Below are 26,407 nucleotides of genomic sequence, written 5' to 3' on the forward strand. Positions count from 1 at the left end.
ATTTTTTTCTCCTTCATAAGTTTTCTTGCTTTACCTTAAGTCACTGTCATACTTGTCACATAAAGCAGAAAATTTAAGATTGAATCTTCATGTCCATCACATTTCCACTGCAATTTCTGCAACAAGGAAGTACTTCATAAAGCAGCACATTGAATGATTACTATTGGCTCAAAGAGAACCTGATTTTAAAGTTATGTGCCTTGATTAAAAAAATTAGGGGTGATGACTTTGGAAAAATAAGTTTTACCATGACAATTCAGAACATAATCATATGACAGAGCAAATGGTTTTAAAATATTCCATTGTTCTATCCTATCAAATCAAGAAATATCTGTGCTGTGGCTCCCAATAGCTCCCTGATTCTTCAGGTATATCCCATTACTCACCCAAAGTGACTTGCCCAGGGCAGTGAAGATTTGAGGATCTGCCCTCAAGTGTTCAGAACCAAGTGTTATGCCCCTGTGCGGACTGACCTCCATGTGGTGACAGAGCATCTCTTCGTGTGTGTGGCCTTTTTGAGTTCTCACTACCTAGGACTGTACTCCTTAACTGCCATGGCTCCCACAGGTAGCTAGCTTGTGGTCTGCTAAAACACCCAAATTTCCCCCGACTTGGACTGCTGTGTAGCAGACAATATCTTGCTCTACAAGACAATATTGGATCAGATGTTATATTAATAAATGTGTTGTTTGAAAGAGAAGCATAAATATTTTGTATCTTTGAACATAGCTGCCTATCGTTTTTTAAAATTTGTGCTTTATAGTTATACATAATAGTGGGGTTCATTTTCACCTATTCATAAATGCATGTAACATAGTTTTCTTCATTCCAATCCCCAGTACTTTCTCATTCTCTCCCCTCCTTCTTCCCCAAGACTCTTCCTCTACTCTATTGAAGTTGACCAAATTATGCTATGGGAATGTATGACTCTATCAGAATTCACACCAACTAGACATATAACTATAATGAACCAATTAAAAATAAATAGAATGAAGACTAAAATGGGTTTTGAGCACCCACCCACTTGATGTTCTCCATATGAGTCTAATATACTGCAGATATAGAAAAGGTCTTGATCATTCTTTAGCCTGCAATGTACAATTCCACAATTCTGAAACGCACACTCCAAAAGTCAAAAGATTTTTTAAGAACTCATTTGATGGCAAAAATTGACCTGAATCTATTTATGAGCTATATTCATCCCACTTTGTGTAAATATTCAGGCATTTTTCTGTGGGAATGTTTTATTTGATTACGTATCTTTAGTGTTCACTAAGGTTTTGCCATTAAATATTCAGTACATTCATTGTATTAATAATTTTTAAAAATAAAATTAAAAACACATCTGACCCGAAGGATAGCAGATAAGGATCTATTGTCCATGCACAATATAAAGCTAATAATAAATGAAATTCACAGACAATTTACTTGCTTTGTGACATGGCATATGCTCTTGGTGCTAGAGATAAGGGCACTTCTGATTCTGCAAGTTCTGTATTAAAATTGTATGTTATCCAATATAGATTATTTCTAATGTCTTCCTAACACTTATATATGGAGGCCACTGAGATTGCTCTTGTCATCTCCACATTGAAGGGAAATACTCTTGAGAACTCTATGACATTTTCAGCATTCCACCAGTAGTATTTAATGTACTCATAAGAACACAGGAAATCAGATCAGAAGACTTTCTTCTTACACATGTATCAGGCTAGAATTTGCAGAGATAAAATTTTACCAATTTTAGCACACTTTCATGAAGTAAACCAAAAATATTATCAAAATAGTTTATTAAAAAATATAGTCCCTATAAATTCTTTAAAAGCGTAAGTGGTAAGTTTAACTCCCGTTGATATTTTTTCCACACCAAAAATGACTTAAAATTTCCCTTCACATCTTTGTGGACTCCCATGGAGTATCTTGTAAGTAATACCCTTGCTCACTCAGAATACCCAAGAGTCAGGGTGAGTCTGCTAAAAGTCATTTCACCAGTTTTATTTCACAAGAAAACAATATGAAGCAAAGCCAATCTATTCATTCTGTGGCTTTAAAGGAACCTGATTTCTCAGTTTTGAAGCAGAGATAGGCTGCCAGATCTTCCAGGGTATTGTATAAGAGATAATTTTTATAAAGTGCCAGAGCACAGAAGAGAGTCCTGAGTAAATAAATGGTAGGTGTATAGGTATCTTCGTGTATTTATACTCACTACTTCCATCATTATGAACAGCAAGGCTCAGCTTCACTTCATCTAAAAACTTCTTGTAGTAAAAATGTGGGGTCTTGGTTCCACCAGGCAAGAGAAAATAAAAGAAGACCTTAAGGATGAAAGGTGGGAGATTTGATTTCATCTGTGACATGCTCTTGGCTGGGAAACAGGAAACATTGATGACCTGAATATGGAACACAGTGGTTAAAACCAGAAGAGTTGGGGAGCACAGCAGTAGGAGCATTCTGTTTAATTCAGTTGACTGTATCAGAAGCTGGTGTTTCAGTGCTAAGAACATTTTAGCAGTTACCATCCCTGTAGCGGATGTTGCTTATGAGAGCAAGGGGAAAAATAAAGGGAAAGTAGGCACCACAAACAGAATTGCAAATGAGTTTATAATTATAATCATTTCAGTGCTCTTGATCTATCCATTGGGTAAATGGTTCCTCCTTTTATTAACCTTTGATAAACTCTAGGGACAGGGTGCCTGCTTCCATTGCATAGTATTTCTTTGAGAAGAAGGCTAGGCAGTATGTGTCTCTGATAGATCCTGACAAAGGAGAAAATAATCAAATGCTTGATTGAGAGGGAAAGTCAAATGAAAAATGAGAAAAGGAAGCAGAATTGAAAAAAGCAAAACAAAGTGGAGATAAATTTTTAGTAATTTTCTAGAGACTTCTCTTTGTCTTATGGATACTTTAAACTTCCCCTCCATGTAACATATTGGGGAATGCATGTGGTTCTGAAATAAAATGTGAACAGGGCAGGTATAGGTACAAAACTTACCATTGTGAATCACATGACCAGCTGTGTAAACATTTGATGGTAATATTTTGTCTGTGAATATGGCACTTGTGAATGAAGAATATTAGAATACTTTAGAAAGGACATTTGAACAATCACAGAAGAAAAACAGAAATTAAAACTTAGAGAAAAGTACAATATTTGATTCATTCCCTGAGGTATCCAGAACCTAACGAAATATGCAAAATAAAATGTTAATGGTGCCTGCAAATCCCCATTTGAAAACAAATCATATTTGGTCCCCGTCAAGAGATGTTTAGGCCCAAGCCATGAGTTCCTCAATTTTCCATTCTGAAATGCAAGTTTTTATCACACAGCTATATGGAATCATTTCTCTCCCCCATCCCTACTAATTGGTATTCATTTTTACAATGGCAATAGTTGAAATGTTAAACACAAGAAAAAAAGCCTGAGATGTTGTTGGGCCAGGTATATTAAAATAAAAAAAAATTGAATTATTAGGTATACACATAACAGTATAAGTGAAATGATGTGACACAGCAGTTTCTGTTCAAAGCTGAGAGTAGAAAAATCAAGTAAACAAAACATCTGGGGTCGTTTGTCACAGCTGCTCAAAGAGCTCCCTTAGTCACTTATTTTCCTTCATATCCTTATGTATAAATAGTCTCACACATCTTAGACAATTTAGAAAAGATTGCAGAATCACAAAAATAGCCCCAAATATGGCATGTTTACTATCTAGAGTACAACTAAAATTAGTATTTGATCCTTAAAATAAGTTCAAATCATCTGAAGCAACAAAGGAAAGGCTTATGTTTTAGAAAGCCCCATAAGGCTCTGCAAAGATTAAAATCTTACTGTTTTTCCAAATGACACTGTCAAATAAGTCTTTATCTAGGAAATTGTGGAATTGAAAAAGTTAGACTGTTAAAAATATTCCTCCACAAGACAGAGCAGTTTCCTAGGATCTTCCCTTGCCCCTGGGAGGTCTGCGCCGGCTCTGTGCAGTTGGGATTCCATGGGCCACCCAGTCGATGACGCTCCTGCAGGGTGGGGGCTTGGGGTGCACACGCTGCTTTTGGGCTGCCATAGGCTCTAGATCTGATCAGAGTTCACCAAAGCAAAACGTTTAAAGGTCTAAGATTTCTGGGATGGGAAACCCCCATAAACCAAAAACATTGAAATCTGGGAAAGATGTTTTTAAGTTGCTGACTTCACCTGTAATATCTAGCAGGTTGTATTAGTAATTTTTTTTAAAGTAAGGCAAAGCATAAAGAAAATACAAAGTGTCAGGCTATGCATCTGGTTATTTATGCTTTTTAAATGAGTTTAGTTCTGTTATAACGGGATTTTTGCAATGGTCTCTGAACCTTTGATTCACACATCCAATTATAAACATGGTTGGTGTGGGTCACTTTTGGAGAGAACAGGTGTTTTCTTCTCAGGAGGCTGTATTCTGATGTTGGTAGCATAGCAAGGTGACCAGCTAAGGTGTGGTCCAAGCTGTATCCTGCTGGGCATTAGTCTAAGAGAACAGAATACTTTTCCATGGTCAGTGTGTGCTTCCTGAGTAATTTAGCCTCTACTTTCAGGAATCAGGCATGGCAGATGATTGCAGCATGTGAGATAACTGGTGCAACCAGTGATTGTCACTTTCTCTCATCAAATGAGGCAGCCATCCCTGATGGAGGGACAAGTCACCCTGAGTGCTAAGGCTGCTGCTGATACTGCCCTTCTGTGGCTGTGTAGAAATCATCCAGGACACTCTGCAAGTAATCAAACGTTGGCCTCTCCTCCGCCTTTTCTTTCCAGCACATCTTCATGATGTCATAGAGCTCATCTGGGCAGTTTTCCATGCGGGGCATCCGGTAACCCTGAGACAGGGCGGTCATCACATCAGCATTGGTTCTCCCTAAGGCCAAAGGGGGAAAAAAAAAGCCATTTAGAAACCTGACGAGAGGGGCAAGCATGCACTGCAGGGGTCTTTTTGTTACTCACATCCTGTACCCATGATTGAAAAAAGTTTTATTGAATCTATTACAGGTGGAAGTATAAAGTTTTATTGAATCTATTACAGGTGGAAGTATAAAGTTTTATTGAATCTATTACAGGTGGAAGTATGTCCTCCCAAAATTCCTAAAGTTCTAACTTCCAGTCCCTCAGAATGCGACTGTATTCTGAGATAAACTTTTGAAAAGGTAACTAAGCTAAAATAACTTGGTTAGGATGAGTCCTAATCAAATATGACTGGTGCCCTTCTAAGAAGAGGAGATTAGGACAAAGATAGGCCCAGAGTGGTGATCACATGAAGACACAGGGACAAGAGCGTTATCTATCAGTCAAGCAGAGAGGCCTCAGATGAAACCAACCTATCTATGCCTCAATCTCAGCACCCTTCAAAACATGGGCTTTGGGTGAAGTTCTGGGATCCTGGTGGGAGGTAATCTCTGGGATGATGTAAATAGCAACTGGAACTGCAAACTTGGTTAGGAATATCTCTTTCACTTCCTTGCAGGAGAATCCCCAGTTGAATAAAAGGTCAGAATATACCACAGAAGATAAACCTTTCCAGGATCCCCCTAACCTTACCACAGCTGTTTTCTTCCTTATTCTCCTATATCCTTATAACTCTGAAGGAAATTGTCAGTGATGCAGATAAAGGCCAGACATGCTCCATCCTGCCTGGAGAATTTAACTGGATAAAAGGAGTTAAGAGGAAAGAATCTGAACCCTATCTTTTTATGCATAAATCAATCAACAAACAAAACAAATTACTAAACAAGTCTTTGTAGAAGAAAGGAAAAAATGGGGAGCGAGATCTCCACTAGACCCTGAGATTAAAGTTATTAGTTAGCACTTGGTCTGCGGCTAGGTTAAAGAAGGCAAACACCCATTTGCTCATGATTGACCTACTAGAAAAGCAATTTCATGTTCCATCCTTTATTTTTTGACCAAGTACTTATTGATAATCACTAGAGTTTATGAGGCTCTAAGAGAAGCAGATATGATACAGAGATTTTCTCAAATGGCACATAGCCTAATGGGGAAGATACCCTCACTAGAGGAAGGTGGTGGGGGCAGGGAGTGGCACCTGAGTAAGCAGGAATTAGCAGAAACTATAAGTTGGCAGAGGAGCACAGGAAGAAAGAAAATGTGGCTCTAAAGGGATCAGAAGGGAATTGGGGATTAGGCAGGAGAGGGGACCCAGCAGCTGCATAGATCATAACAATCTTTAAAGACACAGGGTTCCTGTGTGTGTGTGTGTGTGTGTGTGTGTGTGTGTGTGTGTGTGTGTGAGAGAGAGAGAGAGAGAGAGAGAGAGAGAGAGAGAGAGAGAGAAAGAGGGAGAGAGAGAACCAGGTACCCTATAACCATAGTTGTCCACCCAATAATAGTTTTTCTAAAGGGGAAAACTTTTTTATTTATTTACTTTTTTTTTCTCTTTTCTGTTCAGCATTGCTTATAGTAAATTCACCAGGATGAATTTTTAAATTCTGATTCACACATGGCAATAAGAGGCTAGGAATATATGGTAGAAGACAGCTAGAAAAGACATAATGCTTCAGAACATTGTCATTTTCAAAACTCCTTTCTCCTTATATGAGCCAAATCAATCAAAACCCTGTACCCAGGGACTTTCTTTCTTTCTTTTACAAAATTCATTTTGAAATATAATCACAGTTTGGGTTTTAAGATAATGAAATGAGGATCTTTTGCCTCCTCTCCCCTTTTTCCCCCTATATTTCACCTCAAAATAGAGAATAAAAAAAAGAAACTTAAACTCCAACTTTGGTGAAACTAGGAGACATCTGGCAGCCAGAGGCAGAAGCGATCTGAGCAAGTGTAACCAAAATGCCCACAGAGTGGGAGAACAACAAAAGGCAGGATGGTCCACTGGGACAAACACTGGGAGGGCTCCCAGTAGAGTGTCTGGAACCCCTCAAAGAAGGGCGAGGACAGTGGTCACAGGGGAATGGTAGCCAGAGCCGGCCTGGTGGTGCCCAGGGTAATGCTGGAAAAACTGTGCTGTGGGTTGAGTATGGTGTGTTCCCTGTGAAACTTGATAAAATCTGGTTGCCTTTATGACAGTGTTGGGAGGTGGGTCATCTAAGAAGTGACTAGGTTATGAAGAGAGAATAACGACTTTCTCATAGGAGTGAATCCTCCCCACTCTCGAGGGACTGCACTAGTTACCAGGAGGGTGAATTGTTATCAGTGAGGCCACCCGTCCCGTTTCATTTCCTCTGCATGAGCCCTTTCCCTTTCCTGCTTTCCACTATGAGTTGAAGCAGTACAAAGTCCTCATCAGAAGCTGGGTAGATGCTGGTATTCTCTTAGACTTCTCAGCCTCCAGAGGTAGGAGACAAAATAAACCTCTTTCTTGTATAAGTTTCCACTCTCGGGTATTCTGTTATAATAACAGAAAACAGACTAAAACAAACTGAATAGAGAAGCTCCCTGCCCAGCAGGGACAGGGAGTTCAGGACAGAAGACTGGGTACGAGAAGACAGGTTAAAAATGAAAAAGTGAAAATGAAAAAGGTTAAAAATGGTAAAGGCCATAACATGGAAGGACCTAGACTCTTATTTAATAACAAGTAAAATGGGAAAAGAAACCCACTTTACTCAAGATTTAATTGTATAATATTTAGAACTATGAGCCACAAAGAGTAGAATAAATGAGCCAAAACTCCTGAAAGTAGATTCCCTTTGAGAAGCATCAACAGGTGGGGGTTCGTGGCAATTTTTCATTAGAAGCCTCTTTTCACCATCTGGCTTTTTACTGTGCATATATTACTTGGATAAGAATAATTCTATTTAATAAAAATGTCATGGTAAAAAATTAGAAACTTCAGAAATTTATCAAGAATAAAACTAATATAACCTATTATATTTTTGCTCAAGGATAATATCATTTTGATAAATTGCACCTTTTAGTCTTTTTCCTTTAGAATTATGTGTTCACTTTTTATGTGGCTTTCTTGTTTCTTTTTTTTGTTTTGTTTTTTCTCCTTTCTTTTATTCCTTTTTTATTTTTTATTCTTTAAAGTGCTTCTAAAGCACTTTTAAAAAGATTGTAACATGTCCAGCACTTTTCTGTGCAAAGAAAGTCTTTTCAAATAACTCAATATGAGGGGAGTCTCTCCTGGAGCGTTTTAATTACAATGGTGGAAAATGACATATTTTGAAAATATTCACCAATTTCTATGATATCTATGAACCAAGCCCTCTGATAGTAAATAGGCTGATCCTTCTCATCATTCCTAAAGCTAGACACCTCCTGATTATTCACGAAGACCTCCTGGAGGTACCTTACATCCCTTACAAAGGTTAATTTAATTGGAGAACAGACCAAGCAATGGTTTCTGATTAATTCTACCATACACCTTTTTTTTTGTGATTCTACTCACTTTTCTACTGGTTCTTTTATATTTTTATGATTTTTCACTCCAAATATTTCCAAATCCTGGACATTGAGCACACTGGGTGAGGGGAAAGTCTTAGGAGGCATGCAGGTCTCAGTTTGGAAGCAGCTCTGCTACCAGTCAGAGGTCTCTGAACCTAAGAGGCCTCTGCTAAGTATCATGTGCAGCATGTCATACACGTTACATTACATTATTATATGCGGTTATATGTTTATCAGATAATGATCAAATACATAATCTGAAAACACAAACTTTTTCTCACTTCAGACAGATATAACCATAGATGTAGGTCTAAGTAGAGATATAGAAATATAATGCCAGGCATCAGGGTTGATCAGAAATATATTTCCTAATTTACAACAGTGTTAATTTGTTAACTTCAGTGCATTGATCCAGGGGTAGATGGAATACAAAGTGCTGGTACAAAAGGAATTTCCCGAGACCACTGGCCCTCTGTTGTAGGCACCATCCAAAATTCTTTGCTCCCAGGAGGTCCCTGTCCCTACTTCTCTGTGGTCCATCCCCACAGCAGTGGGAGTGACTGGAGCAGACCCATCATGGTGCTGCAGTCTTAAAGCCTTCTCCAGCCTCCAGCTCATGAAAGAATACTTTGTAATATTAAAGGTGTAACTTTAACTCATCTTACCCACAGATTTTGTTTAAAAGTCGAACATTAAAAGAAAGTCAAGGTTTGGGAGAAATCCCTGTTAACCATGCCAGCGCAGACCCAGGGAAAGGAAGAGACATGCAGAATCTGGCTCTGCAGGCTTCAGGTGTTAGAAATCTGGAGATACTGAATCATGTCCCATCTGACACCCATAAGTTAAAGATCAGTAGGATAGTCCACTGACAAATGTTGGTTGGCAGTTATTTTCTGAACAGGGAAAGACCCCACAGTGCTTATTGCAAAACCTCTGTCCCAAAAGTAATCCAGAAGGTACTGGAAATCTTCACTGTCCTATTTCCTTCTCCATGAGGGCCACAGCCTTGGAGGAGCACCTGTGTCTAATCCAGTCTCATCTCAACACAACCAACAGTGCCAGGCATGCTCTAGGCATCGAATAAGTGGTGGAGTTAATTAGTAAAGGAAATGAGTATGCACTCAAAGAAGGCAGAAAAGTGTCTTGGCACTAAGGACAGTGAAAGTCAAATTCTGGTACAAAGCGCTTATTCGTTACTTTAGGATAGTTTTTTTTTTTTTTTTTTATTAAGTAAATGCCTTTATGAAATTTGATTTTATTCTCATGTATACCACTTGAATGGAAATAGATGAGCAAGTCGTACCTGGGTAGGGAATCTTCCCGTAGGTTACAATTTCATATAGGAGAATTCCAAAGGACCACACATCAGACTTGATGGTGAAACATCCAAAGTTGATTGCTTCTGGAGCTGTCCACTTAATAGGAAACTTAGCACCTAGGGACAAAGACAGGTGACTCTTACTTGACCATCTCAATCTAAACACCAAACATGGGACCCTCACATTTTGCCCTCTTGATTTTTAAAAAAATTAAATTATTTATCTTAAACAGGTCATACATATACATGGTACAAAATGGACATGATACAAAATGATATGTAAAAATGTTTGCATCTTCTTTTGTTTCCCTTCTCCATATTTCCTCTTTAGTAGCGAAGTTTCTTGTGTTATTTCCAGGGATATTATAACTAGCCTACTTGAAGCATAAAAGAAAATAATATAGAATATAAAGGAATTTATTCTAGGTGTGTGTTTGCCTCTCAACACCAGGCTCTAAAGCAAAGATCTTTAGTGTTCAGATTTTCTCTAGAGCCAGGCATGATGGTGAGTGCTTATAGCCCCAGCTACTGGGGAGGCTGAGGCAGGAAGATTGCTTAAGTCAGGAGTTCATGGGCAACATGATGAGACCCCTATCTCAAAAGAAAAAAAAAAAAAGAGAGAGAAAAAAATAAAAGAAGTTCAAATTTTCTCTAATGAACAAATTCTATTTATTTTGTTTACATGAAATATACATATATTTTATTACATATTATTTTTATTTACTTGTTTATTTGGCACTGGGGATTGAATGGAAGGCTTCATGGGTTCTAAGCATGCACTCTACCACTGTGCTACACCCCAGCTATTGCTGTGCTTTTGTGGACAACTATAGCTAAGCCTGAGCCAACAGGGATTTCAGATGCTACTCCAAACAGAAATGAGCCATTCTTTCAGTTACTATGATGAAACATATTAAACTTTCAGGATTATCTTCCAGAAATAACACACGAATAGTTAAAAGAAAAATAATTCTTATTTAATGATGCTTATGAAAGTCAAGAAAGTGGTTGGCTCACTGGAAGAGAGTGAGCACTGCAAAAATATTCACTACACTTTTGGGGGGAAGAGTATCAAGATGCCCAGGTCATGAGCAATCCAGATCACCCTTCCACAGGGAAGGCCAGCAGAGCACCAACTGTGTGCACGGCCAGACCGTGTTCTAGGACTGGGAAATGTATGCCTCTCCACACATTTTTTGTTTACACACACAATATGGAATGTGGAAAAGTGAAGCAATATATTTTTGTGGTATTACCTTTAATTCTGGACGTGTGACAATGTTCATGTTTTAATTTGAATATAAAAGGCCAGAATGTGTGTGTGTGTGTGTGTGTGTGTGTGTGTGTGTTGGGGGGAGGGGTAACAAAATCATTGCCAAATTAAATTCATCTCCAGATTTAAAAAAAGGCCAGAATATAAAGCCCACAAATGAAGTTACAATTATTTTCTTTATAGCTAAGAAAAGCATATACCTTTCATTATTTGAGTGAAAAATTTTCACCATATAATGCAAAAAAAGACTATTGATTTTGTGGAATCTATTATTGTTTTACTTTGCTTAACTGAAATATAAATGATAGTGTTGATGAATATTATCTTCACATATGGAGATCACTGATTTCTTAAAAACATTTATTATAATAGAACTGTTGACAGACATTTTGAGTTTTGTACCAGCTAAGTATTTTTTTTAAATGATGATTTTTTGTAATTGCTTTGTTAAAAACAGACAAAAGTGAACTAAAATGAGACAATAACAAATCACTTAAAGAGATTACTGGAACACACCTTCCCTTGCTGTATACTCGTTATCTTCAATTACTCTAGCAAGACCAAAATCTGCAATCTTGCACATGAGTGATTCAGAGACCAGGACATTAGCTGCTCGCAGGTCACGGTGGATGTAGTTCTTCCGCTCAATGTATGCCATGCCCTCTGCAATCTGAAAGCAGAAAGAGGCTCTCAGTTTTGTATTTCGCTTAGGCTATCATAGTGGACCATCAAGGAAAAAAATTAAGTTCCTGAAACCTTTTCGTGTATTCTGATGGTTCAAGTTTTAAAGACAGTGGGTAAATCACAATTGCTATTTGAATCTTTTCTAAAATAACTATGCCCCCAACCAAGTCTCTGATAATGGAGGCCTCAACTTTACTAATGTGTGGTGAAGCTTTTTAAGACTCTACTGAATTTTCACATGTTGGTATGCAGATGTTATCCAACCTTTTCAAATCAGAAAGCACATGCTATGGTCTGAATGTTTGTGTCTCCTCAAATTCATATGTGAAATACAGAACTGTGCTTTTATAAGAGAGACACCAGATGGCTGCCTGGGCTTTTCCATCAGCAAGGAGACAGCTGGAAGATGCTGTCTATGAACCAGAGAGAAAGGGTCCTTGCCAGGCATCAAATCTGCTGGTGCCTTATCTTAGATTTCCTAAGTCCCTAGAATTATGAGACAGAAATGTGTGGTGTTTTGTTTTGTTTTTGTTTTTCAAGACACGGTCTTACTAGTTTCCCAGGATAGTCTTGAACTTGTAAAACTCCTGCCTCAGCCTCCCAAACAGCTGGGATTACATGCTACCATGCCTACCTACAAAATATCTGTTGTTCAAGTGACCCAATCTAGGGTATTTTGTTGTAGCAGCCCACACTAAGACAATAGAGCTGGAGAAAGTGACCTAATACAAGTAAATTAACAGGATATCAAGAACAGGATGTCCTTGGTCAATACATCCCCTCTGTTGAGTTAATGAACAGCCCATGGAACCGGCTCTCCAGGTTCTCTGGGCACAGTCCCTCCAGGATAACCAGAAAGATTCATTTTGACAACAGAGCATGATAGTAGGAAGGAATCAAAGATTTAAACAGATCAGTAACATGGGGGATAAGAAATGACTACTCATTGCTTAACAGAAAAAGTGGCATGGCTCTAAAATCAGGTTTTCAAGACATTTAAAAATTATAGTTAAGGATAAGGAAGAAAGGAAGGGAGGGAAGGAGGGAAGAATGGTAGGGTGGGAGAAAGAATGAACCATTTAGTTATATCTGCTAAAATGGTTAGAAAGAGAAAACTCTTAATTAGAATTGTTTCACAACGAAACAATTCTATTCTGCCATAATCTACCCTGGGTTCTAGGCGGCTCCGCTCCAAGGAGCTGACTTTTCCCACTGTCCTCAGCAGCATACCTCAGTATCATACAGTTCAACCTCAGTTCTGAGCACTGTTGCTTAGCAAAGGACCAACTCCTTATTTCTAGGTTTGCTTCTCAATCCCCTCTGGGTCACTCGCTCAGCTTACCTTCTATTTAGTGAACCTTCCTTCCCTCAACTCCTCTTCCATAATTTCTCTTTACTCACCCTAGATGGTCGATTTGCATAAAAACCATTCCCAGCTACTGGTCATAGTTTTATCATTGTTTTCGTGCTCTTTAATGTACTTATTGTTATTATTACCAACCAGAAGATAAATACATCCAGGGCAAAAGTCACACCTTATATTTTTTCTCACTTGTGTCAATTGAAAACTTTCAACACTGTCACCAAGTCTCTTCAGAAAATGTACCAGGGTTTTAATACTACCAGAAAACTATCTTGTTAGCACGCTGCTGCAGGAATTTGGTGAGTATTATTTTTGTGACTACAAAAATCTTACCTATAAAGTTTGTACTATACCTCTCGCAAAGTCTGATCATCCCAGTATTCCATTCTGATGGGCACCAAGGAATGCTGTCCAAATTCCTTGGCACTGCTGCAAAGTCCTGCAGGATCTGCCCCCAATTAGCCCTTCCATCTTCTTATCAAGACCACCCTTTCCACACATCCAACCTCTCCTTGAAACTTTTGCTCCCTGTCCCTTTAACCCTGCCCTTGTCATTCTGCTGGTCCCAGTTGAGATGCCATTTCTCTGAGAAGCCTTGTGGCACCCCACCCTCTTTCCTCACAGGTGTCCATCCCCAGGGATCCTTGGTCCTCACTGGTTTGCCTGTCTTCAATCACTGCAGGAGTATAAATCCCTGGCATCATATATAGGGCATGTCCATTCCTGTATCTCAGCACTGAGCACATTGCAAAACACAATGACTTGGGAGCCTGTCTTTGTAAGGAATTTTACAAGTAGGACAGGTTCTGAGCAGGATGGAAATCAAAGAGAAGGAAAAGATTGGGTAGGTCTGCGTAGCAGTGACTGTGTGCCTCCTGCCTTTCCCCCCAATACTTACAAGTCCTTGGCACTCAGGAGATGTGCCATCTTTATCTGATTCTGGAAAATATTCAAATAATCTCTATAGGAAGTCCATGAAAGGTGGGCAGAAGTGAAAACCCAGGTGAGGGTAGAGCCCTGCTGGAGTTGGTGACTAGGAAAAACTGCAGCCCATCCACAGTGGGGTGTTGTACAGGGGCAAGGGTAGTGGGAAGTTCGTGGTTAAATAATTCTGGAACCAGTATTACTGAAACGGGTGATGACATAATGGGTGATTTTGCTGGAGGCTGGGAGACAGGAGCTGTGTCTCTGATTCCTTTTGTGTGCTGTACCTTAATGTCAAGAAGACTTATTAGAGAGAGCCACCAAAAACTGGGAAAAAGTGGAGAGTGAGATCAGACTGACCACATTTGAAAGAACGGGGGTAAACAACTATAATAAAATCGATCTGAATGCTTGGGCTTTGGGAGACAAAGCAAGAGGTCTGGTTGAAATTAATCCAAGCTGGTTCTAGAGCCAAAAGGAGATGGAAACAGCTGGGTAGGAGCTGCTGACACTGTCTGGACCTCTATCTATGCTCCTTGGTGGTTCGACTGAATTTTGAATTCTTAGTTGTCGGTGACTTATCTGGCATTCCTGTAATTATAAACAAACTGGCCCAGAAACAAACAAACAAACAAAAACCCCCAAAGTTGGCTGAAATCTCAACTTAGACATGACAGTAGCAATCTGTGCTTGAAGTTCCTCCACACCGCACACAGCTGGCTGCATGGACTGAACCCACAAATGTGACAATAAGAACTCACATCCTTGATGGATGTGACAGATGGTGATGGATTTCAATGACTGGCTGATAAAACATAACAGCACTCAAAGAATTTGTTGGTAAGGCTTATTAGTTCTACTCAAGTTCTGCATTTACATAACATCTAAATGAATTTTTAAAGATGGCCTGTAATCTCAGCCATTCAAGAGGCTGCAGCAGGAGGATCAAAAGATCAAGGCCAGTCTGGGAAACTTAGTCAGACTGTTCCTCAAAATAAAAATTAAAAATGACTGGGAATGTAGCTCCATGGTAAAGTGCCCCTGGGTTCAATTGCTAGTACCAAAACAAAAAAGAAAATAGAAAAAAAAAAAAAGAGCAAACATGATTCTCTGAAATAACAATAGACTTGCAACAAGTGTTTGTTTACTTTGGCTTTCTTTTCTGCACCATAGGGTTTTAAGGAGCTCAGCTTCCAAAAAATAATTGAGGGTTTATCAAAACAGTATTCAAAGTGATAGATGAACCATGTTGAATAAATGAGACATACAGGAAGAAGCAACATAAAAAGGTTTCAGGTATGTCTTACATTTGGGTTCATAAATATCACAACTCTCTTCTTACATGAAAACTAGTTCATTGTCTTTATTTCCCTGGTTTGTATGTATTGTTCTTTCTTGGTTTATTTTTTTAAAGACCTTAATTTTTTGGGGGGGAGGGTTGTAGTATTTCCTTTGGCTAAAGGAAATTTGGCCCTACTTTGCAATAGCAGGAAGAAATCAGGCTAATGAATCTAGGATCAACTCTTCTTTCCTGGAATTCCTTCTTCCTCCCACAGGGCCACATAGCAATTAGCACAGCAGAAAGAGCTGTCACATAAATCCATCAAACCAAGGCTCTGCAGTTTATAGCGACCCTGCCAGCCGAGAGCCCTGGCCTCCTGTTTCCTTTTGTTCCAATGGCTCAGAAAGACCACTAGTATGGGAGGTATGTGGAATCAGTCAAGTCTGATGAGAAAAGGATCTATTGGATTCAGGAGAACAGGTTTATTGTTTTGTGCTCACAGATATCTTACTATGATGATAAGACAGGTAGATGGGTAGGTAGGTAGATATTAATAACCATTACTCCCCCCAGCACTAATTGAGCACTTCTTAAGTACTAGACCCTGTCTTATATCTTTTATACCCAATTCATGTTTCATGTTAATAAAAAACCTACCAGGTAGGCTTTATTTTCACTATGCAGATGCAAATGAGGATCAGAGAAACCAAAGGACCTGCCAAAAGCCAGAGTCAAAAAGCAAGAAGATTTGTATCAGGTGTGTCAGACATCAAAGAACATGTTCCACAATGTCAAATCTGCAAGAAAGCTCAGCATTGACAAATAACCAGATAGACAACTAGAAGTTTCTGGAACCCAGAGTTTTCATGGAGAGACTACTTCTCTACTGAGAAGAGAGAAAAAGACATTTGAGGTTTCCACCTAGAATTCACTGTTGGTAAGCCCACATTTCACCCTTCAGAAAGGATATCATGAACTCTCCCCGGCCCAAGTTCAAAACACCCAACTCGGAAGTACATACAAAGCCTGGTTTGTCTGAACAAACCAGAACAGTGTTTCTCAATATTTTTCCCCCCATTATCACTTCCTTATGGAGAAAAGTTTAATTTGATTTAAATTTAAAATTTAAATTGGGGCTGGAGATGTAGCTCAGAAGGACAGCCCTTGGCTGGTATGTATGAGGCCCTAGGTTTAATCCCCAGGACTCAAAATAAATAAAAAAATAAAATTTAAATTAAAGCTAATGATCCTTAAAAGGAGAAATTAAACACAAAGAAATAATATTGTGCTAAGTATGTGTGGAGGACCACAAACTACTGTAATAGATTTCTTCACCCCTCAAGAACCAATTTTTTCTCACTTGGGGATGATCTTCCCCCAAGTGCAAAAGTGTGGTCTGATGCATACCCCAAAATTCATGTTGAAACACTCTCCAGTGCAATAAGTATTTAGGAGATTAGGTCATGAGGTATCCTCCCTACTAAGTGGGATAAAAGGTCTTCATCAAAGAAGTTTCACAGAGTTTAGCAGCTAGGAGAGAACTCAGCAAAGAGGCTCTCACTAGACATCAAATACTGGCACCTGGATCTTGGATTGCCAACCTCCAGAACTCTGAGAAATAGATTTCTGTTCTTTATAAAATACCCAGTGTGTGGTACCTTGTTATAGCAGTACTAATGAACTAAGACATGTTGTCTAAGGATGCTAAATGGGACGAAGATTGTTTAAAACCGGTTTTGTCCTATGAGTCAAAAAAGAGAAATAATAAGCATGAATGGCATATTCTTGGCTAGGATGAAGTCACAATGAAAACAACCAGGCAAAAATTAAGCAGGGAAATATCCTTTCATCCAGATAGCCCTATATGTCATAAGAAAGCAATAGCTGTCATTCCCTTTGGAACTTTGATGGGGCCAAAAGGAAATTACTTTCCCAGAATCGTGCTACAGGTTATTGCCATGGTTTGGAAGTGAATTTAATTTCCCTTCTGTGCATTTTGCAGTTAAATTAAATGTTAATTCTTAAGCCAGTATTTCTTAACTTTGGTTGTGTGTTGAAATCACATGGGGAACTTTTACACATTATCACTCTCTGGGCCCCACCCCAACTAATTAAACCTGTATCTTTAGAAGTGGGGCCTCACCAGAGAATCAAGACATGCATCTAGGCTAAGAACCCCTATAAGTCCTCGAGACAGGAAGTCTGGTTCATGACCAGCACATTAAAGTTTGAGAAGCATGGCACCAGATTGTATGTTCATGAGTTTATGCTATTCTAGGATTTAAACTTCTAGGTGAATTGGAACAAAATCTTGGTTTCAACATATTGCCAATGAACAGTCTCACACGTGGACTGCTGTCCTTATACTACTTAGGAAGGATGTCCCAATGCAAGTCAGTGTAAGAAAACAGCAAGCAGGATATATATGGTTATCCTAAAGAGCCCAGTCTAAGAGACGGAGATACCCTGGCGGTGGCTGGGTGAAGTAAGGTGGCAAATGATTAAGGTGCTGGGAATAACTTCCTAGAATTCCTAGTACATCAATAGTTTGAAACAGGTGGCTTGAGCTTTTGTTTTTCCTACAACTTGAGGAGCAGAACCCCAGGGGCTTCATGGATCAGAGGCAGGGGATGTAGAGTCAGGACCTCAGCACCTCTCCTATATCACAGCTCTGGGGCTATGGCCATTACTTAGAGGGTTTGGGGAACTGATTCAATCCTTTGACTCTAGATCTGAAGAGTCTCCATCTTGGGCCATACCAGCATCACCATGCCAGGCCCAGTAGTGTACAAACACAAGAAAACCCCCACTTTCCAAACCACCTACTGACAGGAGCTCAAGTCCTTCAAAATGTTTCTTTTCTTCCTAGGCTAATATTTAACTCTCTCTCAGTCTATGTGTGAAGCTATTTACTGGAAAAGTGAAATAGAAAGCATCCCCACCACCTACAGTGAGAATATTCATGAAGGAAGATCATGTTAGGGAGGTTTCCACCCTCTGGGTTTAAAGCCAACTGATTTAGTTGAGATGTGCTGTTCAATTAGCATGGCAAACACATTTCCTCTTTCTGTGCCTTTAGTGAAAACATGTGAAGGTGACATTTTCTTCTTTGATGTTTGTGTTCATTTTTATTTTTAAAAATTAGTTTACTGAGCAAATTGATAAGGGAGTCTGTGGAGGTACACAGTGTCCATGCGCTAAGTGTGGAGCATGGAAGGCCATCCCTTGAAAATGCCTGTGACTGAAGCAAATGATGTGGAACACACCCAACACTCCTGTGCTGTGCACATTGTCACCCTGGGAGGAAGGACAGGACTATTGGATAAGACAGTAAACCTCAGGGGTCCACACCAGCCAGCAACCCAGACTGGGCAGGTGAAACTCCTGGCATCTGGTACCCAGTGAAAGTTCTAGAAGATCACAATAATGATGTTCCCTGAATCAAAGGACAGCCTCACTTGTTAGATGCTAGATAAGTAGACATCCAGTCTTATGAAACTATAGTCCTACAAAGAGGCCTTTCCAATCCATGGTGGCAAGAAAAGGAGTGAGCCAGCATGGACTGCCTCTTCCTCAACCACCAATCAGATGAACCTCCTTAGCTGCCAATCAGCTGAACCTCCTTAACTACCCAATCAACTGAACTGCCTCAACTGCCAATCAGCTGAACTTCCTCAATAGCCCAATCAGCTGAACATATGCGCTTCCACAGACAGAGGTACCTGTGCGAGTCAGAGACAGGCTAAAGTTATGTATCCTAAATCCAGAGCTGTGAAAGGAAGGGCCAACCCTCCAACAGAGGTATTCTGAAGTTCCTACAGCGGGTGAAAAAAACATGCTTCTTCCTTCAGGTGAAAGACCCACACCAACGGTCAGGGCTGGTGGGTGAGTTGGATCAAAGCTGGGACTCAGACCCTGTTGAGCATCTCAGAGGGCCACATTGGACATGCTGCATAACTATGTGGTAATGCTGCCAGCCTCTCCATCTTTTGGTGTATTCAATGGGGATATGTTCCAAGAAATGTGTCTTTAGGCGATTTTGTCATTGTTGGAACATCATCAAGTGTACATCAAGGCAGCTATGATGTCACTAGGCAATGTAATCTTACAGAACCATGGTTGTATACGCAGCTCATCCACTGACAGAAACCTTATCATGCAGAGTGTGACTGCATTTGGTTTCTCTCTGGAACAGTTCTTACAGCATCACAGCTTTTGCTCATTGTTTTCTCCCACCCCTGCCCCTGCCCCTTGCAGATCCACACTCTTGTGGTAGACAGGAAGGGGACAGAACACAAACTCTAGAGCTCCATTTCCTTTGAAAATAATTTTTCCCTCAGAATATAAAGTCAAAAAAGTTAAATCAGACCAGAGATTTGAGAGCATCTTAGTTGAGCACTCATTTAAATTTCCTGACGACTAATAATGTTTAAATAGAGAGTCCATGTTCTTATTCCTCCATTGAGGAGTACACATTTTGAGTGGTCTTAGCAGGTTCCCTATACTCCCCTGCCAGCACTGCTCTGAGGAAGACTACACTGGTCCCTCTCTCCTAATGATCTTGGACTTCACATCATCAGTACATTTTCTGAGAAGTAAATTGCCTGTGAGCATGCTGGGGGCTCACAGTACAGTTATGCTGGGTGGGAAACACCTAACAACTAAGGCCCTTGGTAATGCACAACATGTACTTCTTTTACATGGAATTCCACTATCGAGGGGAATCTCAATGACGTTTTATAAACCCAAGCAAAGCTCAAATAATCCCCCCTTGTAAGTAGCTTACTTGCTAGTGATACCACCCAAGTCATTCATTTTTTTCTCTTTTATTCCCCAAATGTCCTATGAGAAGTCTGTCAATCTCAGCACCCAAAACAGTGCAGCTTCCAGCAAGCTCCCCTCACACACTGCTAGGGCTCTGAGCCATGACTTGCCTCGTCTTGCATATGCTCTGTGGACTGTTGGCTCAGCACACAGACCCAGCCGCTATCACCCAAGAAGCTGCGTGATGCTTTAGACAAATAATGAAGTATTGTGTGGATGACCTGGCTCTGGAAGTCTTGCTTGAGTGCTCTTGTGTTCATTCTAACTACTATGGCTTTCCTGAGAAATTGGCAAGTAACAGGCTCTCTAGTTTGGTGAGCCCCCCCACACTTTAATGAGAAGCACCCACATTTGAGTCAGATGACTGAGGGGAAAAAAAGGAATCAAAGGAACCTCACGGAGGAGCTGAATGTGATCTCTCAAGCAAAGCTAAAATCTACCCCAGGAAATTCCAGCCCAAATGAGAAACTGGAACTGAAAATGTAACCTGTCTTCGAATTGGCTGGCTGGAAAACATTTGTCATCAAGACAAGCAGCAAGAAAGATTAAACAAAAAAATCTGCCAAAAAGCAGGAAAGAATAAAAACTTTTTTCTTGTCGCTTTGCCTGTTTTTACAGCATTGTTTGCCTCATTCTCTAGAGATATATTTTCTTCCTATGCTTGATAAAAAAAAAATTTCATATAATGAATTACATTCAAAACCCCTAGGAAGTCTATGGAATAATAACATTAATAAGTTGGAAGTGAAAAATGAATAGCAATTGAGTAAAACCACAGTGTTTTTGAGGGCTCTTTTTAAATCTGGAACCCCTGGGGTTGATCCCAAATCTCAAAGGACCATCTAATTACAACAACATAAAACAGGGAGTTTACAAAAAGAATGTTTTAGTAAGCACCTAGCTCCTTTGTAAATACCAAATATGACAGCATCTTTTTTAGCACAGTTGTTATAGAAACACTTTTCTATTAATATTCATTGATTCCCCACCCTGGATCCCTACACTCTATAATTTGAATGGAAGAAAGAATAGAAGAGAGAGTTCATTCATTGCCATGTTTGCATTCTTATCTTTTTGGAGGTTAAAAGTTCTTGAAATTCTTATTTTACCTGTATTTGGTTACTACAATATTACTCTTTTCCAAGCAAAATGCCAAGAATAGTGAAATTTATACTTGGACGATCAGGATGATGTTAGCTACTATGTAACAGCTCTTACTCACCCTGGCACTATACAAGGCATTTATGTCCATTAAAATAAGACTATGGGGTCTGGGGATATAGCTCAGTGGTAGAGTGCCTGCCTTGCATACATGAGGCCCTGGGTTTTATCCTCAGTACCCTCCTCCTCCAAACAATAAGACGATGAAATAGGCACTATTCATAGTAAAGAGGAGGCTGAGTCTTGAAGACTTCATGATGTTCCAAAAAGGTCAGGATTTGAATCCATAACTGGCTGGTCCCCCCATCTGTGCTTTTTAACCAGTCATCCAAACTAGTTGCTTCTTTTAAAAATAGAATGCTCCCCAAATTGACAGTAGGAAAAAAATGAGGAAAGGAAAAGGAAAAAAGAGAAATGAGAAAACTAGATCATTTAAAAATTGTCCAAGTTAAACCTTACAGTCAGGCAGACTACATTTACAGTTCAAAGATGAGTGCAGAGTTTGGTATATGCAAACATTTTCAAAGATTACAGCAGGTGAAGATTTCTGCAACTGATCATGAGGTAATCAATCTAACAACATGCAAGGATCCAGGATGTCTCTGGGAGACATGATCTCTTAAAAAGACAGCTCCACCAAATAACCATGTTTAAATCAGTACGTTTCCATGAAAGAGAATCACCTTCTTTAGCAAAAAGTTTTAAAAAGAAAGAAACGCTGTTTACTAATTCTCATCGACTTTCTCTTCTGTAAAACACATGGACTACACTTCACATTCATTAGGATGGATATCATCAAAAACCAGAAAATAACAAATGCTAGTGAGGGTGTGAAGAAATTAGAAAACTCATAGACTGCTCATGGGCACATAAAATGGTACCGCTGCTTTCAAAACCAGGATGATGGTTTCTCGAAAAGTTAAAAAAAAGGATTCTTATATGTTCCACTGATTCCAGCTCTTTCAAAATACATCAGAGTACCTGAACAGATACTTGTACACTGAAGTACAGAACAGCATTATTCACAATAGGTGAATGGTGCAAGCAACCCAAGTGTCCATCAATGGATGATAAACAAATATGGTATATACATGCAATGGAACAAGTTCAGTCATAAAAATGAGGAAATTCGGATACATGCTACACCATGAATGAGCCATGATGATATTAGGATACATGAAACTAGTTTCAAAAAGACAAAAACTTTAAGATTCCACTTGTACAAGTTACTTTAAATAGTAAAATTCAGAGAGACAGAAAGTGAAAGGGTGGTTAACAGAGGCTGGGTGAAGGGGCACAATGGAAGTTAGTTGGGGAAGTTGAAGAGTTCTGGAGACAGATGGTGTTGACAGCTGTACAAAAATGTAAATGTACTTAATGCCACTGAACTGTATACCTAAAAATGACTAAAATGGTACATTTTATGTTATGTATATTTTATTACAACTAAAAAACCCCAAAGAAACAAAAACCAAAACTTTGCTGGAAGCTTTCAGCTGGAGCAGAGCCTATTAAAGGCTGCTTGCTGCAGGGAGAGAAGTCAGGACTCATCAACCACCCCGGGTGGCAGGCTGCATGGCAGGGCCTGATCCACACCAGGGCAGGACCAAGCCAAACCGGAAGTGGCTAAAAGGGATCACTTCCTCCCACTAGACGGCTCTTAGGTCTAGACTCAGAACTCTGCAAATAAACCTGATCATGATGTTAAAAATGATTAGGTTTTAGCAGAAGGCAGACAGATTACCAATGATGTCTCAGACTTTGACACTTGTGGCTATGCATCAGGGACTCTGGAATGTGTTAGCTTGGGTTTGTGTAAAATGGGCAAGTTTCCTCCCCAAGCCTCGACCTTTCCACTCAGCAAAATGGAGCTACTGGTAGAATCAAGCTGGTAGAGTCTCACTGGGATTGCAAAAGGCAGTGCAAGAATGCTCAATGCAAGCCAGATATTAATGATTAGTATTGTACTATTAACTTTTTCTGAACTGTGAGTTTTTGTGTGTACATGTGTGTGGGGTGCTAGGATTTGAACCCAGGGCCTTGTACATGCTAAGCACATGCTCTGCCACTGAGCTATATCCACAACCCCTGTACTATTATTATTACTAATAAAAAGATGAAAGTCAAGATTTGGTTCATAATTGTGAAATGCTAAAGTTGAGTTGATCTTTCAGAGCCCAGGGATAGTTAGTAGGAGGCCACACAGAGGCACACAAGCCCAACCTCAGGTACACTGGCTGTCTGCGGAGGGGCTGGTGTGTCTGCAGGTTGACAGACCTCAGTTTAACCATCTTCTTTGTCCTGATTGACTGCTGTCAACCTCAGGAGAAGATTTTACACTATGCTTCTAGTAATAGCCCGTGAGGCTCCCATATATGGTACCAGGTTCATAAAGGTGGAAAGGGGACCATCTCCAATGATTCCCTCCCCCTCCCATTCATGAAAGAGACTCACTAGTTCTGAACACGCAGGACAGGGCAGTGAGAAAAGGACACTCTGGGATTGGTAATCTCTTTTGCTACTACTGCAACAACCTAAGTGAGTTACCCCTTCCTCTGTGGCTAATGAGCTGCACTATCACTTAAAAGAAGAAGGAAGTAAAAAGTTCTCAATTTATCCCATCGAGGGAGGAAATAAGAGAAGAGCCGTTGGCTCACACGCACTTGCTTCCGCTGGAGATGGGCATGTGTGACCAGGTGAATCATGGTCTCCTCTGATGTGGAATGTGAACTGACCCCACAGGTAACACAAAACGTTTCAAAGTGACAAACAATTCACTCGACTCAAATGCCAAGTTCTGCTCAGTGAAAACAAGCTGTGACTGTGAAGAGATTTAAAAACATTCCTACTCTGATCGTGTTATCTGGTGACTGGGGACCAGTGGTAGAGGAAACACAGTGAAACGAGTAAAGGCTTGTCTATGGAAATGTTCGGCATTGTTATTTATGTCAGCAAAAAACTGGAGATGATCTAAATGTTTGTCTCTAAGGGAATATAAAGGAAATGATATGTTCATAGGAAATGTAAAAGGTACATATGTGTTTATAGAATTTTTAATAAAAAATGAAAAACTATAATATTTGGTTAAATACATATAAATGTGTAATATCACATACAGTAAGCCTAATGTAGTTTAAAAAATGATGTAATTTAAATAATAAAGGACGGACAGCAAAGTGCTAATGAAAACGATGTGGAAAGGTCTCACACAAAAAGTTCCAGAAAAATGAACTGCAAACAATAAATAAAAACAAGAAAAGAAGTTTGACTTCATTCTTGTTAAATAAACACAAATTAGAATGATGCATGAGAAATGTCACCTATTGGACTGGATTAGAGGAAAATGATGATGCCTAGTTTGGGTAAGAAGATGAAGGAAAAGGAACTCTCATTTTTTTGAAAGACTCTGAGAATCACTTACCAAAATTTTAAATGTGCACACACTTTGGATATAGTAGGTCTACAACCAAGAATTTATCCATCAAATATATATGTGCAAGTACAGAAACATGTATGTAGAAGAACCATCACCATATACTGTTACAGTAAAAACAACAACAAAACCAATTACAACAAAAATTCCACCAAAACAACAAACAACAACAAAAATGTCCAACCATAAGGGAATCATTAAATAAATCATAGGATACCTCCACAAGAGAATACTAAACAGCTGTAAAAGAACGAGAGTGATCATTTCATATTGATATGAAAGGATCAAGGTAAATTAAGCTAGAGTTGCAACATAAATTATATTGTATGAACTATATAAATACAAGGAAAAAAAGTCCACAATCTACGCTGGTATCTGGGAACATGCATTAGAATTATTAAAATTAGGTCCAAGGAGATAGGGTATAAGGTTTTTAGTTTATAAATGACAAGTGTAATTACATTTTCCTTCTTTAATCATTGAAGTATTATCAATGCTCAAACTTATAAAAATTTAGAAAACTAAAATAAAACTGAAATATAGCACAAGAACACAAAAGTGTTAATTGTTGCCTTAGGAATTCCAATATTCAAGTAATATTTTTCGATAATTCTATGACATATATGCATTGACTTCTAGTAAGAAAAAAGAAATTATTTTAAAAACCAATTTGATAAGAACTCACATTTTCCCAGAATTTCCCTGAGCATGAGTATTTTTTTTGGTTAGATGAATTTTGAAGAACTTTCAGGATTATTCACCAGGCATGTATTCATATTTATAGACTCCTACCAATGCCAGGACTTAAGAGAAAATAGGGTTGCAATTTTAGTGTTCTGGTCATTTGTAGCTTCACTAGGATGCTCTTAGAATACTCTTAGTATATTATTATTTAAAAAAATTTGGTGCTGGAAATTGAACCCTGGGCCTCATAAATGCTAATCATGAGCTCTGCCATTAAGCTACACCCCCAGTCCACTCTTCATATATATTAAAGGACTGAGGGTCAAGGTATGGTTGACATGCCTGAATAGGGTTGTCCACTACTTCAGAGATTGCCATTCACATATAGTCCTGCCTTCTGGCTAGGAACTCATCCTGTTCTATATAGAGTGGTCCTCTAAAAACAGTTCTTAACTGTATAGTTTCCATTTAATGGGAAATAAACAGAAAATAAGAAATTGACAAATAAATATATATCATGGCAGATGCCATAAAGCAAAGAAAACAGAGCATGGGCTGAGCATTTACTTAACATACATGAAGTCCTGGTTTCAATCCCCCTCACCAAAAAAAGAAAAATGGAAGGAAAAAGAAAACCTATGGCAGCACCTATGCTATATTTCAACTTAAACAAAAAGAACTTGAGTTTCATTAGGCTAAACAGAATTCCCATGCCAAGCCAGCCATGGAATTCTGAAAACAATCCCTGACTTATTTACCCTGTGACAGACTTGAAGGAAGTTTGTATTGAGCGCTAACAAATTCCAAATACACCTGAAACAGATTTGCAATCATCTTTATTTATATTTCAACCCTTTTGATGTGAGTTTTCAAAATAACATGTGTTATGGATGGAGCCTGTAAGGTTCCCCTTCGTGGCTGCTCCTTCCTGTATTTTCCCTTTCCTAAAAGTAGGGAAGCAAGAGGGGCTGGAGACTGGAATCCAGAACTACTGAATCTGAGGAAGAAGACATTAGCTTACCAGGTAAAATGCATCTGTGCCCAGTGGTTTGTGCATCTAATTACTCGGTGCCATGAAATTTAG

General features: G+C 39.2%; 1 protein-coding gene across 3 annotated transcripts in view; it reads right to left on the bottom strand.

Moving 5' to 3' along the window:
• Positions 1 to 1,979: 1,979 nt before the first annotated feature.
• The window catches only part of Lyn (LYN proto-oncogene, Src family tyrosine kinase), a 115,500-nt gene continuing 91,072 nt past the window's right edge, over positions 1,980 to 26,407 (bottom strand). For all 3 annotated transcript variants that reach the window (XM_047554257.1, XM_047554252.1, XM_047554264.1), the window contains 3 exons: positions 11,485 to 11,638; positions 9,681 to 9,812; positions 1,980 to 4,883 (listed from right to left, as the gene is read on the bottom strand). In XM_047554257.1, the coding sequence (XP_047410213.1) occupies positions 4,681 to 4,883; positions 9,681 to 9,812; positions 11,485 to 11,638 (489 nt within the window). In that variant the 3' untranslated portion in view covers positions 1,980 to 4,680. The remainder of the gene's footprint in view (positions 4,884 to 9,680; positions 9,813 to 11,484; positions 11,639 to 26,407) is intronic.

Source organism: Sciurus carolinensis, chromosome 1, assembly GCF_902686445.1.
Source record: "Sciurus carolinensis chromosome 1, mSciCar1.2, whole genome shotgun sequence".
Lineage (NCBI taxonomy): Eukaryota > Metazoa > Chordata > Mammalia > Rodentia > Sciuridae > Sciurus > Sciurus carolinensis.